The sequence below is a fragment of the Coturnix japonica genome, chromosome 5 (genome assembly GCF_001577835.2).
Source record: "Coturnix japonica isolate 7356 chromosome 5, Coturnix japonica 2.1, whole genome shotgun sequence".
Classification (NCBI taxonomy): Eukaryota; Metazoa; Chordata; class Aves; order Galliformes; family Phasianidae; genus Coturnix; species Coturnix japonica.
In genome coordinates, this window is record NC_029520.1 from 47,005,976 (window position 1) to 47,023,303 (window position 17,328).

The window sequence follows — 17,328 nt, forward strand, 5'->3', positions numbered from 1 at the left end:
GATCTCAGCTCTCAGTTACCTTGCTTCTGTCAGATGCAAAACACTGCACAGCTAGCTCCACTGTAACCTCAGCTGCTCAGCACTTGGCTCCTCTTGATTTTAATTTACCTATTCTTTTCCCCATTTCAAATCACTAAGTTTTGTCCTTGGAAAGAACGGCCTTATTCTCATTGTGCGGCTGTTCGGCAGCTGAATCTTTCCGTGATGTTTCCCTGCTGCTTTGCATCTCAAGCACAATACAAAGAAATGAAATGCAATGTGCTCACTCCTTATTATTATAGATTGATGTTGAAAGGAGGGCTGCATGTAAGATTTTAATCAAGAAACTGCAGCAAGTTTATGAGCAATATATATCTCTTTTAATTTGGCCAGCAATGAAAATATGGTTGGCAGGGGGAAAAAAGAAAACAACTCCCTCTCTCTCACCAGTGTACTTTCCAAGACGGAAAAAAAGGATTTTGAATAAAGTGGCAATATGGATGCATTTGAAACTGTGAAATGTGATTCTTAATTGCTCTTGATTGTCTCTCAAACAACTGGTAGGTTAACCACGGCAGGCTGACAGCCTGTACAAACCGACAATCAATACTGTTGAAATGCAGAACCTTTGCCTGCAAGACACAAAAACATTTCATTTTCGAACGCTACAGGACATCTGCTTCTGGAGAGAAAAAGTTGCTTCTTCTCAGCAATATGCACCAACTTGTAACTTATTTTTTCTCCTTGCTCGAAGGAAACAAAAGTCTTCTTTATACCATATCCCTTCCACTAATCTGGCAGCGATCCAGTGTGGGTTTAAACAGATGTTCTGGAAAAAAAAATAAAATATGGCATATACAAATGAGATGGAATCCAGCAACTCAGTTGTGGATTATTACAGATATAAAATACTAAGGGCTAAATTCTTCCCAGATACACGATCTCTATATTATTTGGCACTAGATGTAAGAGCAGCACACAAACAAATCATTAATACACTCACTATAATAATTATTATATATTTAGCACAAAAGACCCCAGGCTGGATCAAACCCTTTGCATTAAATACTGTACAGATGTATGTTCAGGCTGAGGAGTTTACATTCAAATGTCTGCATTCAGCAAAGATTTAGATATATAAGTAACTTTGCTTCATGTGTTTACAGGATTAAGCCTCACATGACTATATTATTGGCAACAACGGGCACTTCTTACTTTCCATGCTACAGCCTTTGAATAAATCACACAGTAATGAATGAATGATTTGATGTTAGAAGGAAAGAATTTGAGTCTTGCTGCGTTCAAGTCTACTAAGCCTATGGGCTTCCACAAGGTTATAGGCTCATTGGTAGGAAGTATATGGACACGCACAATCTCTAAATATATGTAATGCAGTGAAATTGATAAAATTTAGACCTAGGAAGAAAAATTTCCTACCAGCTGAAAAACACCTCCTTGCCTTCTGCTCCTCAGCTGTGCCATATGTGTGCTGCAGCACAGCTTAACCCAGAAGTCAAAGCTGAGATGCATCCCACGGTCTCCTGAATCAAATTCTGGAACCAAGAGCTCTGCTAATGCTGCTGGGACAACCTGTAAAAGCAGCTGGGGAGGAGAGCTTGGGCTACACAGTGGGTCAAGCAGAAGATGGGAATGAAGCATATGGCCTACCTTGGGAAACGCACACAAAAAATTGCTTTCAGCTTCTACTGATATCACAGAACATGACCTCTTGGGTAGAATAACCCCTAAAAGCAAGTATATCCACACGGCCAGTGGAATCTTCCCACAAACTGGGTGAGCTCTTGTATTCCTCACCAGCTACTGGGGGCTGCAATTGCCCTTGCCAGGATGTCTGCCTGAACATACTTGCCTCCAGAGCTTTTATTTTTAACTTTTTCCATTTTTCTCCCATTACTGCTCCCCTTCCTTCACCTTATTTCTTTTGAATTTGAAATTAATTTGCTTCAAGCACTCTGGTGTCTTTGCTGCTGCCAGAAAACAAAACCTATTTTTAATAGTCTCGAGACTATACAGCAGTGAAGGCCAACACACAAATAATCTAAACATTCACTTTTCAGAGCATTGCAAAGAACATCTGGTTACTTGATAAAAACTTCTGCTTCCTATTGTTGCTACTGCTAAACAAAATAAAGTGAAAGACCCTGGGGAAACGACAGGTGAGGATTAGAAGGGATCCATTTGTCCCCGTTCTCCCCACTGCTTTTGTTGTCAGTCTCCAACTTGCCATCATCTCATCAGCTTAGGAAAGGTTACAGGGAAATGAAAGTATGGCAAACTCCAGATTTTCTACTCCTATACTTTGTAATAAGGGTTCACCTGATGGGTTACAATAGAAAAATAGTGAGAAGGTATAAATGAGGAACACAAAGAATTGGGCAAGTTTCTTCTTTCCCCTGGAGTCAAGGCGAACTCAGAAATGTGGTAAATCCAAAGATAATGGCAAAAATAGAAAATGACAGAGAAATACTGTTGAAGAACCATCACAAGAACTAATGGAAAAGCTGCTGCAGCTCTAACACTGAGAAGGAAAACCAGCCTGCGCTTCTCCCTCCAGGAGCATGACGAGCGTGCTCTTCCCTTTGCTGCTGTCACCGCAAAGTGATTTTTTGCATGACTGCTGCAAGGGACCAGCTCCTCTCCAAGCGAGTGCTTGGGTTATTTGACGACATGTGACTCTCCTTCTATATGAATAACATCTGCAAATACACAGAGAGTATTTGGAATTGCTTCTGGTTTCAAATAATTTGTTATTTAGAGCATTTCAACCAGCCTCTCCCCTCCTTGCTGTTATGGCTGGTCACGATGTCACGTCCAAGCCTTTCCACTCCCTGCTTCAAAACATATTATAACAATCAGGTGCTTGCATCCATGTGGCAGCTCTCAGCATCCCGAAGCCATCCCAAAGGAATGATGATGCATGGTCTTTTAGGCAGTACTGCTGATCCTTCTCAGATCACTGATGTCACAGGAAGGAATTATGAGGATGCTACAAGAAAAATCAGTGACTACTCACCCACCTCCTTGGACCTGATGATCTTTGTGGGTCCCTTCCAATTTGGATTATTCTATGATTATCTCCACCATACATCTAGAGGGCTTCTCTCACTCCCACCTGGAGCTGAGCGACATCAAGCTTTCTTCCTTATCTTTATCTGGAGATAATACAAAAAAGGCCATGTTGGGTCAGAACAAAGGCACAAACTGATTAGGATTTTCTTTCTAGCAAAGAAAAGCAGTGATACAGAGGGCTGAGTGCAAAAATAGGGTGATCAAAACATCATACTTCCCCAGAACATTCTTCGCTCTGCCAGCACTTTGTGGCTCTGCCAGTCAAAACCAGCGCCTTCTGTTTAATGCATTTCAATGAGTTTATTCACCATATCCTTTCTAGCAGCCCTCGTGCCCCATGCAGTTTTGGCACCCAGAAGGTATTGTGCCAAGGGAATCTGCATCTTCGCTACAGTCCCATAAGGGATGCTCTCCTTAAGCCATACTGCTAAGTTTATCTGACTTGTCTTCTTCTTGTATTGGAGGAAAGGGGAAGGTGTGCAAGCACTCTCTCTGTGCTTAGACAGCAAGCAATGCTTTGTAACAACAATTTGCCCACAATTTGCCCAGCGTACAGCCCCACTCCCTTACAGGCTTTAAGGAGAGCAGCTCCAGAGGTGTGCAAGGAGCAGAGGAGATGTCCCAGAGGAGACATCTGGGTAGCACGAAACAGGAGGGAGGCACACGGCTGTGTGCGCTGTCACCAGGCTGCCTGAGCAGAGAACTAATATCATTTGTGTGGGATTTTCCTCCCCCTCCCGCAGATCAAAAGGACAGCAGCAATGCAATCTGCTGTTTGTGTAGGAAATGTGTCAGAAGAGGGAAGGAGGGGATACACATGGGAACATCTGCTCTAAGAAGCCACTTGGAAATTAACCCTTTAGGTCCTAGGCTAGCCAGCACCTGCCTGCCCAGCACATCAGGGCCGCACACACCCATGGTTCCTTCTGCAAAGTACTGTGGGTTTGCTCTGGTGTCCATGGCTGTTACAGGTGCCCCTACTCAACCACAGCTGCCTCTTGTGCCCTTTGCGCGTACACTTGTCGCTGGGATAAAATATGTGCTGACCTGGCTTTGTACCAGACCACGCACAGAAATGAGTACAGCAAAGAAAAAAATAACTTAAGAAAAAAAAAAAAAGGGGGGTTGTATTCGTTCTTCCTCCTGCGTACAAAACTGAAAACTCTCACATTGTTCCAGCTCAAGAGAGTCAGGCACAAAAGGGAAAAAACAGCCCCGTGTTGTTCTAGGCCAGCCGCCAAACCGACTTGTGCAAGTTTGTGCTGGCAGCGGTGTCCCCGGGCAGAGGGGCTGTGCTGGTGACTGCTGGCCCTGCTCCTGGTGTCACCGTCCTGCCACCCCACATCCCTGCATGCTGAGCTGAGGGGCTCTTGATTTATTTGGCAAAACCCACCTTGTGATTGACGAGGTGGCACACAGAAGTCCCTGCAAACACATCAGCCTCAGGCTGTTCCTGGAGGTGGTCCAGCAAATCTTTACCCACAGAAATACTTCCACACAAGTATTTCAGTCAACTGGATTCCTTGCGTGAGTAAGGGATTGTGGGGTTTAGCCTTTACCCATCTTATTTTTCCAGTATGTAAAATACACTTTTCATCAGCCTCTCTTGAGAACTTCACCATTTTTGTCCTTCTGCTGTTCTGCCAGATTTTCCCTGTTTACCCAGATTCTCCCATCACTTCAAACACCATTTAACTTGTGATTTCTTTGCCATCTCCCCTCCGTATAAATCTCTTGACATTTGTCTGCTGTACCTGTAGAGATGAGTTAAATCAGCAATCTGACCTCCTGGTCAGGAGGCAGAGAGATTGTTTGGATTTCAGTTGTACTTTTAGTACAGTCTGTTTTTCATTTTCTGCAAATGACCATATTAAAATCAGAATATCTTGAGTTGGAAGAAACCCATAACGATGACTGAGTCCACTCCTAATCATAGAATCACAGAATGGGTCATAGAATCACAGAATGGGTTATATATATTCTAATCATAGAATCACAGATGTGGGCTGGCTGCACCAGCTCAGGCTGCCCAGGGCCCCATCCAGCCTGGCCTTGGATACCTCCAGGGATGGAGCACCCTTCAGCTTCTCTAACTCTCTACTAACATCTCCACCATCCTTTGTTCCACTTATGTCCCCACAGACCCAGCCCTACAACCTGCTTTGAGTGGCCAACATCCACTGAACTCAGCAACCACCTTCTTAACGCTATTCACATATCTCAGCAATTCATTAGATCAGGACCTACACTGAGAGTCTAATTAAGACCAAAGTTCCACATTCATTTCCAGAGTAGTAAAAAGCAAGTTATGTAAACTCACAGCAAGTATTTCTTCTTTTACCAGAACAGCAAGATAAAAGCATAAAACATCCATAGGCAAAACAGTAAAGGAGGGGAGTGAAGGATTTGGCAGACAGCACATAAGAGAAGGAAGTCTAGAAAGATATTTTTATTTGCATTTCTTACATTACATTCTCTGGACTTTCCCTCCACCTGGAATACATTAGAAGGAACAAGAGAGACCAGTGGGATGGCTACTATAAGACAACAGCAGCTCTTTTTGACTAGGAAAATGGTCAGCCCTACTCTCCCCATTTGCAGCCCTTGGTTCTCCATTCACAGCCCAGTCCTGACCCAGACTCACAAAAGAGTTGAGCAGAGGATGGGAACACAACGAGCCCAGCTTCCTTCTGCACACAGCTCCCAATCCCCCTACAATCCTTCATGTCCAATCCTGTTTCTTCCCAAATCCTCATCCCATCTCCTTTGACCAGATCAGGGAGAATGAGAGCAAAGAGAAGCTGACATGTTGGGAGGAGATGCCCATGCTGAATAAATCTATTACACTTTAAATCTAGTAGTTTATGTATTTAGAGACAAGATAGTGAAGAAGCCTGGATCCGTAAGCAAGAGACACCCCGCTGGATAGCATAAAAATGATACAAGGGTGTGAAAGAATGTCTGGGGTGAGTGGGGAAGGGGCTAGGAGATGATGCCACTGTAAGCAATCCATATGCAGAAGGCCTTGAAGGTGGGAGCAAGGAGCTTGGTTGTGATTCAGAACCTGAATAAAGAAACAACAAAGAAATAGTAGAGGTGATTCCTGCAGCCATCAGCATGGCTTAGAGAGGGCAGAAATGGGCCTCACTAAGGCCAGCACAGAGGTTGTAGTAATGATTGTGTGAGCTGTGTAGGGCATGACTGAAGGATTTAGGATGTGAAATGGAGACAAGTGAGATGTATATTTGTTTGTTTGTTTTAACTTGTGTTTGGGATGCTCACCCTGGTTTGATACAAAACTGCCATGGAACAGCAAAAATCAAAGGAAGACTAAAATTATATGTCATGCATTTGGGAAAAGATGGAGTCTTTTCACACCTGAGGTGGAAGATTTATCAAACCAGGATCACTGTGCTCATTCTAATATAGTCAGCAAACCAACAACATCCCACTTAAGAGACCTTTTGCAGGCAGTGAGATAAGTACACTCATCAACCCTCTGTATCACAAAGCTCAGGGTAACAGTTGGAGGTGAGGTTGATTTACCCTGGGACAAAGCACTTCCCAAGGAACTGCTGCTGAACTGGCACCCAAACACCACTTGTACGGGGCCTTTTATTCCAGGTTATATTTTTGCTTAGCAAGTGTTTCCACCGTGAGATTTCCCAGTTCTGACATAGCAAAACATGTCTGCAATATTCAGCTCTGCTTTCTTCTGGGAGTTACTAAAATAAAGTGCATTGTTAACAGAGAGTACTATTTGCCTTACAAATAGAGCAACACCAGTTAAGAACTTCTCCTTTAGCATGATATTTGTAACTCCACACTGGGCCCTACAGCACTGAGAACAAATCAGCTGCTGATTTAAAGGGTTTTGCCTGGGCCTGGTAAATTTTATGCCTGGTCCCAAAGCAGACACCAATTTTGTCTCTTACAATCTGCCATTATTTACAACCTCTCATTGTCACCCTCTATATATCCTGCTACAAACTTCCATCCACCTGTTAATTTATAACACAGGCTCCTGGTTTTGCTTCCTGGGGATTGATGGATGGATAAATAAATAAAGCAAATATCAAAAAGGAAGCAAGTTGCTTAATTGTATTAGATAATTCCAAAGTAAATGTATATTAGATTCTGAATGTAAGCAAGCAAACCAGAGCAGCATTGAAATATGGCTGCCAGGGTGATTAGTAAGGACAAAAGGGAAAAAAACCTCCCAGAGAGGAGATGGTGCCTTATCGATACCACACATATTTCCTCAACCTGTATAAACCCTGTACATGAAAAAAAAAACACCAACAGATTTTTACAGGCTGAAAATGTCCCTTCATTTACACTTTCTAGAAATCCAAAATACAGCAGATTGTAACAAGACCAAGCAGAAGTTGAGGGTTCGGCAGGCAGAGTGAAACTGTGAAGGATGAATAGGGAAGAGGAAGAAGCTTTCTCCCAGCTGCTGCTGCTGGAGATGCAGTGCAGGTGTGATGGGAAGTGCCTGGTGGCTCAGAGCCTGCAGAGCCCATTGCACCTCTAATGCTTGTTCCTAGATCAGCCTGTCCTTATTGATGTTACAGAAAATATGAGTTAACATGCAATTTATAGATGCAGCTTAAGGCTAACAGGAGTCTATGCATTCTGTAGGATGGTTTGACAGTGGAGGCATAAGGCGCTGCAATACATGCTCACCAACAGTCCAGTGCACACAGGTCTTGTTATCAGGGATGAATCAGCAGGACAGCCATAAAGCTAATAGCATGTACATAAGCACACTGCTCAGGAGGATGTCTGCAATATATACTCAGATTAATGTCTGGAATGGCAATAGCTCACGTTAATGCTTCCTTGAGTCCCACAGGATGTGCTAGGACAGGATCTGTGGAAAGTTCACCCTGCTTGTCAATGGCTTGGATGTAAACTGGGTGACTCCTGAAAGCTGACCTTGGTTCTGACTGTAGGTAAATGCTGGAACAGACTGAAAGCGGGGAAGATCCAAAGATGCCAGTGGCAGCTCCTTCTCTTAATTGCATGGGGCTATTTTAGGGGACAACATGAAGCATTTGATCCTTCTAATGCGTGCAGATGTCTGTCTAAATCAACATTTGGAAAAGCTGGGAAGAACTTCTGCAAACCAACCTTGCTGTGACCAATAGATCTGAAGCATCTCCATTGCCTGCAGTGTTACACAGTTCCTGCCTCTCCCTCAGAAATGCGATTAGACTCCCACAAAGGAGATGCCATACTGAAGGAAGAAAAAGAAAATCACATAAAAACACGGAAATCATGTAGAAACAAACACAAAGAGGCTGCTACCCAATGAGGTGAGAAAGAAAACGATTAAACTGCGTGAAAAACCTGTTGCTACCACTTCTGCATTTGGCCCATGAAGAGGGATGGAGAGGCCCCACTGGGTAAACATGCTCTCTCCTGGGATCAAAGGGGAAGGAATGGAAGCGAGTCCTCGGGCTCCATGGACCCAATCCAGTTGGTTTTCTACTAATTTCTGTGGGCTTTGGCAGCATACAAAACAGGGACTGGGGCTGGCAAAGGAAAGCCCTGCCATTACAGCCAAGTTTCCACTCTGCCCTAAAACTGCAGAAGGGTTTTAGCGGAGCCCAGGAATGCACGTGGCACAAAGGGTGCCCAATGCGTCAGCTCCCAGCCTTCTTTCTCCATCAGTTCCTGTTCCATGCAGCTGTCCCCACATCTGGCAATGCGATGGTGGTGATATCCCCCAACCTGGGTACTGGTCCCAGTGTTCCCTACAAGATATGAAGGCCAGGCAGCTCCTTCCCCCTCGGGGTAAGGCTGAAAACAGAGCCTGTTCTGAATGGTACGGGGTCCCCAGCCTGGGGCTGGAAGCAGATCATTTGCTTGTGACTTTGTGCTTTCACAATGGCTTTCAGAACGGAGCAGCTCACAGAAAAAAAAAGCTTCTGGGGCAGTTCTTCCTGTTGCTTTGCCTCGAGTAATCGCTCTGGGCCTGTTTACACTAGCAAGTTGTACTACCAGTATTTTATACAGGCACAGGTAAATGAGCACAACACCTGCATTGTGTGTCTGCTGCTGCCCGGTGTGAAGGCGAATGCAGGGCTTGGCAGGTTCTGGAAAGCAAGCCAGCAATGTGGGGAGCAGATGCTAAGAAGGAACAGGCTTGGGTGTGTGGCATGGCATCTCAACCTGGGTACTGACCACAGGTTTACTGTGAAATTGTGATGAGTTTACTAAAAATAAAGTACTGTTACATTGCAGACAACTACTTGGTTTGCACAGCCCAGAGCAGAGAGGGATGAGGGGAGGCATGACGGCACCTGCACTGGGACACCACTCTCAGACATAGGGTTTGGATTTGGGTGATGCTGTGTGGAGCCAGGGGTTGGACTGGATGATCCTTGTGAACTTATGATTCCCGGCTTATAGAATCTATATCTATCCTTCTATAGAATAGAAGGAATTACATCCTCTGTTCTTTTTTAAAGCCCTGAGCAGCGATGGATGTATCCCCAGCACCTTCCATTTGTCCACTGGAGTGGGCACCTCCCCGTTCTGGGCTGGGGTTTCCCAGTTTGAGCGCTGTGGATAACGGCATTACATTATGCAGAGCTTTGGGATGACGCAGTCACTAAAGGTGCTCCAAATAGACCGGCACTCGCTGCCAACCCCAATTCAATGGTTGAGGTCTGTAAGGGAAAAGTGGCAAAACAGTCACAGACTGCTGCAACACAGAGCCTGAGGATAGAGCAGCAAAGAGCTGGATTAAATTACTAACAAACACGCCAGCTGATAACGCTGATGTACGAAGGTGCTAACAATGTGCATTGGAACAGACACACCGGGCAGTGCGCCGGAGTTGGGAGCGGGACGGGCAACGCAGCGACCGGGAGGGGAGGAAGGGAGGAGGAGGAGGAGGAGGAGAAAGAGCAGGAGGAGGGAGCAGCCGGCAGCACGCACCGGCCATCGGGGCTGGCCGGGCCGGCGGGGGCTATTGTGTGCACCAGCCGGGGACGCGCACACACACACACACACACACACATACAGACACACACACATAGAGACACGCTCGCACACACACACACTCACACACTCACACCCGCAGCTCGGAAGGAAAGTATCGCGAGAGCGGTCGGCGAAACAACCTGCTCCGCAGCCCCGTCGGCCCCGCGCCGCACCCGCGGAGCGCCGCGCACCGCGCACATGCGGCCGCACAGCCCCGCAGCCGCACGACGGTGAGTACGGAGCGGCCGAGCCCCGCCGCACCGGGACACAGACAGACCAGCAAAGTTACGGACAGCGGAGCCGGGAGAGGACGGGGTGTGGGGGGGGCCGAGGGGGGGAAGCGAAAAGCGGCTCCGCTGTGCCCCCCCCCCCCAGCTTGCTCCGGCGAAGGTCACCGCGGTGCTGCGGGGAACGAGCTTTGCGGCTGGAGGGGAGGAAAGGGGGGGGGTCCTGGGGGCGGGCTCGGGGCAAGTTTGTGGGATTTAATCGCGGGCTATAAATGGGGCTGCTGGAACTTTAAAAGGCAGCAAGCTGTGGTTGGCTGGTAGCGAGATTTGGAGTAGCATATGGCATTAAAAGGAGCACAGCTGGAGGTAGCATTTCCATCGAACTGATGTCAGAGCAGCTGACTCTCCAGCTTGCGGTGTAATTAGCAAACCGAGCACTCCTCCTTCCCTCCGCCCGCCTGCCTCCCTCCCGCCGCGCCGCGCTCGCACCCGCACCGCTCCGCGCTCCTCCCGCACGGCTCCGGCTCCGCGCCCCGGGAAGGTAAGAGCCCGGCGGGCACCGCACCCGGCCCTGCCCTCCTCCCCCTTCGGCTTTTAATAACTTCCAGGGAAACTTTTTTTTTCTTCCTTCATTTATCCTTTTTTTTTAATTATTATTATTTTACCCCTTATTTCCTGCATGCGGAACTCGAGGGGTGCCACCACTCTGCCCACCCCCTCTTTCCCCCCCCCTTAATACCGGAGATACCGCCCCGTCCCCAGCGCCGCCCGCGGGTTGTGTTGTGGTTCGGTGCATAACGACGGGGGAGAAAGTTTAAATGGGGGCTGCGTTGCGGGACGGGGATGGGCAGTGCTGGGGGATGCCCTGAGATGGGCGGCTGGGAAGAGCCTGCGGAGTTTGGTGCTTGTTCTTCTTTTCTGTTTTTCCTCCCTGTGTTTTCCTCTTAATTTGATGAAGTGAAAGAAACAAAGGTGGAGGGGCTGCTGCTTTTGGTGCTTTTGTTTACTTCCAAGCAAGTTTTTCCTGTTTGGAGCAGGTGTGAGGGGATGAGGAGCTGCTGTGCTGCTTATCCTTTTTTTTTTCTCTCTCCTTTTTCTTCTTCCCCCCCCTTCCTCCTCACCCCCCCACTCCCCCCCTTAATAAAACCATTACACCCAATTAGCAGCAAACGCTATCTGCGCGGCTCTCCTTTCTCCTCGCGTTACCCCAAAGCCGATCTGTTTGCTCCAGCTGCTAGGAGGCTTTAGTTTACAGTAGCATTCAAGTTTTTCCTGTTTTGAACAGGTTATGAAGGAAGAATGGAGTTTCCAGACCATAGCCGCCAGTTGCTGCAGTGTCTGAGTCAGCAGCGTCACCAGGGCTTCCTGTGTGACTGTACTGTGTTGGTTGGAGAAGCTCAGTTCCGAGCACACAGAGCCGTCCTCGCCTCTTGCAGCATGTACTTCCATCTTTTCTACAGGGACCAGTTAGACAAAAGGGATATTGTGCATCTGAACAGTGACATTGTCACGGCCCCTGCCTTCAGCCTGCTGCTTGAATTCATGTACGAGGGGAAGCTGGAGTTCCACAGCCTCCCGGTGGAAGACGTGCTAGCAGCTGCCAGCTACCTCCACATGTATGACATTGTGAAAGTCTGCAAGGGCAAGTTGAAAGATAAAGAATCGGGCTTGGAGGAGAAGCCGGGCGATGAGGCGGCCGTGCTGGACAAAGCAGAGCGTTTCCTCGATGAGTTTGAGCCGGGGGGCAAAGTGAGATCGGAATATGAGCGGGCCGTGGGCAAGGAGAAGGTGGGCTCCCACCCTGCTTGGCCCTGTGGCCCCCCCAGCCTCAGCCCGGCCGAGGCAGAGCCCTGTGCGGCGGCAGCTGGAAAAACAAAGGCGAATGTCAATAGTTGTGCGGGACCTTTGTCCCAAAGGTCTGCCAGCCGTCCCCCGGTGTCGAGCGAGGCCGACTGCGCGCTGGATTTGTCTTTCAAACCCGTGCTGGGGAGAGATTCCTCGCAGCCCTCCTATGCCTTCGGACAGCTGGCTTCCGACAGCCAGCAGCAGGGCACCGAGCCGCTGGTGAAGGATGAACAAGAGTCGCTGTCAGAGCGGGAGGACGGCGAAGCCGGCAGTCCGGAGAGTCAGCATTTTGGGAACTCTGCCAAGAGCCTGGTGACAGGGTTAGGACACATGTTCGCAGGGAATGGCAGCTCTCACGGCCGGGAGGAGGACCTCGACCAAGAGCGAGAGGAGAGCGAGGACGACATGGACCCTGCGGACATCTCTGCGGGCGTGCTGGTGCCCCCGGGGCACATCTGCATCTGCCCGCTGTGCAGCAAGGTGTTCCCCAGCCCGCACGTCCTACAGCTGCACCTCAGCTCCCACTTCCGCGATAAGGATGGCACGAGGAGCCGCCTATCCCCCGACGGCGCCGTGCCCACCTGCACCCTCTGCGGGAAGACTTTTTCCTGCATGTACACCCTGAAGCGGCACGAGCGGACACACTCGGGTGAGAAGCCCTACACCTGCGGGCAGTGCGGGAAGAGCTTCCAGTACTCCCACAACCTGAGCCGCCACGCGGTCGTGCACACCCGCGAGAAGCCCCACGGCTGCAAGTGGTGCGAGAGACGCTTCACGCAGTCGGGGGATCTGTACAGACACATCCGCAAGTTCCATTGTGGCCTTGTCAAGTCTTTGGTTGTTTGAGACATGGGATTCTTATTATTTCCCCCACCCTCTTAAAGCAGGGAAAAAAGGCAGCATTTGAATTTTTTTGTTTTTCCTTTCTTTCCCCCCTTCCCCCTTTTTATTTTGGTGATATTCACTTTTCAGGTATTTGATCTTTAAAAGATGCAGAGGTACACACTCCAGAGGCCTTTCAATGCAATCCTGCCTCCCATTGCCCCAGCCCTGCCCCTCTCTGCCCCTCAGATCTCCCCACGTTCCATTATTAATGTGAAACAATCTCAGTCATTCTGCGATGATTTAGCACCTGTTCTCGTGCTGGAAGCACTCACTTCGTGGTTGGGGAGGTTCTATTTATTTATTAACTTTTATTTTAAGTTGGAAGAAGGATTGATTGTCAGTTCTGGAGGAATGCTTGGATCCTGTTAAATTCCCCTGATCCATCTGCATGTTGCCCAGAGATGTTTGGAGAGATGAGCGATGCTTTCAATACATTTCAGTGCAGAGGAAGTTAGTAGAGCTCTCTCTTGAGTAGCTGGCAGCAGCCTTATGGTGCTGGAGGAAACTCTAATTGGCCCAGAAAGTAAAAAGGGTGGGTGGGGAGGTGAGAATTCCTGGGTACACCTTTGGTACTGCTCACTTCTTCAAATTCTCTTCCTTATTTTGAAGTAGCTCCACTATTGAATGTGAAGGTTTGCCTACAGGCCTGACTTATTTCCCTCCTGCCTGTTGTACTCACCTATGGATCTGCCTGGTGGCCCCAATGGGCACAGATCTATGTTGTCCCTGGCTGCTTTAATCCTAATGTTGAGATGCGGGGACTGATGTGGTGGGAACCCCTTTGGGCTGGTGCTGCTGCAGAAGGCAGGAGATGCCCTGCTGCCTTACTCAGATCAGCAGCTCAGGATTTAATTTATTTATATTCTTCATGAAGTTGGTGATCCCTCTGGGCCCGCTTCTGTGCAATCCCTGAGGGTAGAATGAAGGGTAACTGCTGGAGGGAGGCATGGCCCAGCTCTCCCCACCATCCCACCCAGCCATTCACCACCTTTCCAGGGGAGGTTTTTGGATTTGGGATTTAATTTTTTTATTATTCTTCTTTTAAATTCCTGTAAGCTGAGGCTGCCTGTAACCACAACCAGCGTTACTCCAAACACAACCCAATGCCTCGCCTGGTAGAGCATCCTTTATGTCAAATGATTCCCACCCCGTCGAGTTCTCCCTTTGAGGTGTGCGTGTATGGAATGACATCTGAGGGTTCCGACTGCTGTTCTCCATTACTGATCTTCACCAGTTTTCCTGACACTCCTGGAACTGTTCTGTGAAACACATAAGTTTATTTTTTAAATGAACGTGAAGCACTGAGTTTGATTCTTTCTTTTCCCTCCTTAAAGGTGTGCTTAAAATACTGTATTTCACCTTATAAAGAAAAGAATTGCCTAAAGCCTTCCCCCTCTGGTCCAAAACCTGAGCACTACCTACATAAGTAATATGGGATTGGTTTTTATTATCTTTTTTGTTATAGCTAAGTACATCCTCTCGAAGAAGAAAAATTGAGATATACTTGTTGCAGCCTTGTCCCATTCATCTCTTAAACTATGAATGTACGTGTAATGTGAAATTTTGCTTCTATTTATAGTTTGGGGTTTTGTTTTCAGTCTGATTTCTCAACTGTAAGATATTTTTGCTGAACCTGTTACATAGGGGAGTCGTGGGAGAGTTCTTTATCTTGAACTTAAGTGTCTTTGGTACTGTGGTCTTATTCTACTTAATCAGTTTCTGTTCTATTTCTCCTTTTGTTGCTGTGATTGGAAATAGCACTGAACAAAATCTACTAAAATTAAGTTATTTTTTTTTCCTTTCTACTAAAATTAAGTTATTTTTTTCTCTCCTGAAGATACTTGATATAGTATTTATTAGCTTTTTTTGTTTTTTTGAAGTGGAGTTGTTACTGTTAATCTATTTCGAAACGAGTTACTTTACACTTTAATAACGGTGGTTTTGCATGTTGAACGACATGTGAAGAGTTAATGTAGAGTCAGCATTACTGGAGCTGGAGATCTTAATTTTGCATCCTTGTTACACTTTTTCCCGTTCAGCCTTCAGTCTGTTGGGGTGTTGTTTTCTTTTTGTTGGTTATTTTTTTCAAGAGCATAGAAGAGGATGTGCCATAAGACATCCCTGGTGTATGGAGCAGGGAAAGGTTGAACCAAGTTTGTGTCTGACGTTAGTATAGGAATAACTCATTGAACTGATGCTGTGAGCATACTCTGTACTGCAGTGAATACAGGACGAAAGTTTTAAAAGGAAAAGAAAAAAAAAGCCTTTTCTCATTCTTTTCTCCATCACAAACACTCTGTTCTCATAGTCTGGTATTTGTGCTCCCACTCGTCATAGCTTGAATTTCTAAAGTAAAGATGTTTGCACTTATTTTTGTTCTTAAGGTGACTTTTTTTTTTTTGCTCTCTTTCTGTGTCTCCGACTTGAAGCTGCAGTAGCTCTAAGTGTGTTTTCCAAGGGGTTCGTGGCTCTACAGAGAAGTACTCAAACCATTGCACACTGGGCTCGTCTTTGCAGGAACTCTGTCACTGTGGGGCAGTCGCCGTCTCAGTAGGGGACGGTGCTGCGCTGCATTTTAAACACTGGATTTGTCTTCTACTGCAAACAAATACTGTGAAGTTGATGTAAAAACAAACAAAACAAACTCACAAAAAAAAATCATTGATATTTTTAATTGTTTTTAATCTTTGGTGCAGTTCAGAGTAAATATGTATATTTAAAGACACTAATTTTTTTGTGGGAGAGTTTTATAGTATACAGTATGTAGAAAAAGCTATTGGAATGGAGTATATTTTATAAAGACGTTCTATCACTGTTTTATAGTGAACTATTTTTCCTTCAGTGTTAGCGTTGTGCTGTTAGCCTAGGTCCGACAATCGCAGGGAGAGTGACTTCAGCTGTTGTTAGCGCTTAGTTTTGCGTGGAGTTCTGTTTGCAACTGTATTGGTATGTGCTGTACAATGTGACAATCGTGACTAGGATTGTTGTCTTTACGAATTTCCACGAAATAAAATGTGCTAGAGTTGTAAACTTGAGCCTCCTCCTCCCCCTCTAGTGGAAGGGAGGGTGGTTGGGGTTGTTCTTTGTGACGTACAGCTGGTGCTACCGCTTTGATGGCGTTTGTTGTAGACTCACTAAAGTTGGGAAAGACCTCTAAGATCGTCTAGTCCACCTGCCACCAATATTGCCCACTGAAGTCGATGCTCCAGCATTTCTTTCTTTTTGGGTCGGTGGGAATTGTAGATATGCAGAGCACTGTGCACGGTTGGATCCTGAGCCCACATGGATGGAGGGAGCTGTGCAGGCACCAGAACCTCAGTAGGTTTGGAAGAGCTGAGCTCTGCCCCAGCTCCTGCTGTCCTGCAGCTGTTTGGCTTCAGCAGGAGCTGGGGTTGGGAGGAGGAAGACATGAGCTGCATGCACCAGCTGCTGCCTGGGGGGAGGAGAGGAGCCCACGGATGGTTTTGCACCTGTATTACGCCTTTTATTGCTTAATTCTTGCAAGGCAAAGGGCTCTGCTGGAGTCAGGCTGCTTTGGGATGGTGCTCCTCAAGGGAAGGGCAAATGAGAGGTGGATCTGGTGTGCAAGCGCAGCTGTCTGCCCTCCTGCTGTCAGGTAGTCTCTTCTCTGCAATGCTATCAAAACAGGAATATTTCCTGCATTTAATTGTGCTTGATGCAGCCTGTGTGTCCATCCCCATCCATAGGGAGCACAGAGATGTGTGTCATTCCTGCAACATCTGGTTCTGAGGCAAAAGTCTTAGAAATACTTTAAAGTTTGTATTTCTGCTTTTTGGGGAGGGGAGCAGGGATGGAAATCTCCCCGCAGTTGCGTTGTCTGTGGCGTGCTCTGTAAGTGAGTGGAAGGGGATATAACTCACCCTGCTCAAATCTGGGTGCTGTGCTAGGGAGGCAGCTTTCCTTGGTGGGGGGTGAGGAAAGGAAGGGTCCGGGGGTGGGAGGGAGAAGAAGCAGAAAGAGCTTCTCCTGGGATATGGGCAGCTATAAATAACTGCACATAGACTGAGGGGAGCAGCCCACGTCTGTGCTGGTGTGGGCGTGCTGTGCTTTTTTTTGTTGTTGTTGATATCAATTGCTAATGTGAATTCTGGCATTCCAGATCCTGATAACTGTTGTTCTGATAACGTAATTAAATCTGCAGAATGTGGAAGAAGAAACCTAGCTACTGAGTGGATGCTGGAGGGGACCAAAGGAACCTTCAGATGCCTCCAGGCTCAGGTTCCTGACTTGCAGGCACACAGGGAGGGCTGCAGCCCTTCATTGTGAGCAAGGGGTAATAGTGTGG

General features: G+C 47.1%; 1 protein-coding gene and 1 long non-coding RNA gene across 2 annotated transcripts; one reads left to right on the forward strand and one right to left on the reverse strand.

Annotated features, from left to right (window-relative positions):
• Positions 1–336: 336 nt before the first annotated feature.
• Positions 337–9,896, reverse strand: LOC107315368. The gene is made up of 3 exons (XR_004307433.1): positions 8,206–9,896; positions 3,014–3,152; positions 337–808 (listed from the first exon to the last, which is right to left on the reverse strand). It is a non-coding gene; the product is annotated as an uncharacterized LOC107315368 (long non-coding RNA).
• ZBTB42 (zinc finger and BTB domain containing 42) lies at positions 9,866–16,057 on the forward strand. The gene is given in 4 exon segments (XM_015865686.2): positions 9,866–10,099; positions 10,102–10,200; positions 10,202–10,295; positions 11,578–16,057. Coding segments are annotated over 4 exon segments (1,818 nt in total). The 5' UTR covers positions 9,866–9,880; the 3' UTR covers positions 12,984–16,057.
• The last annotated feature ends 1,271 nt before the right edge of the window (positions 16,058–17,328 follow it).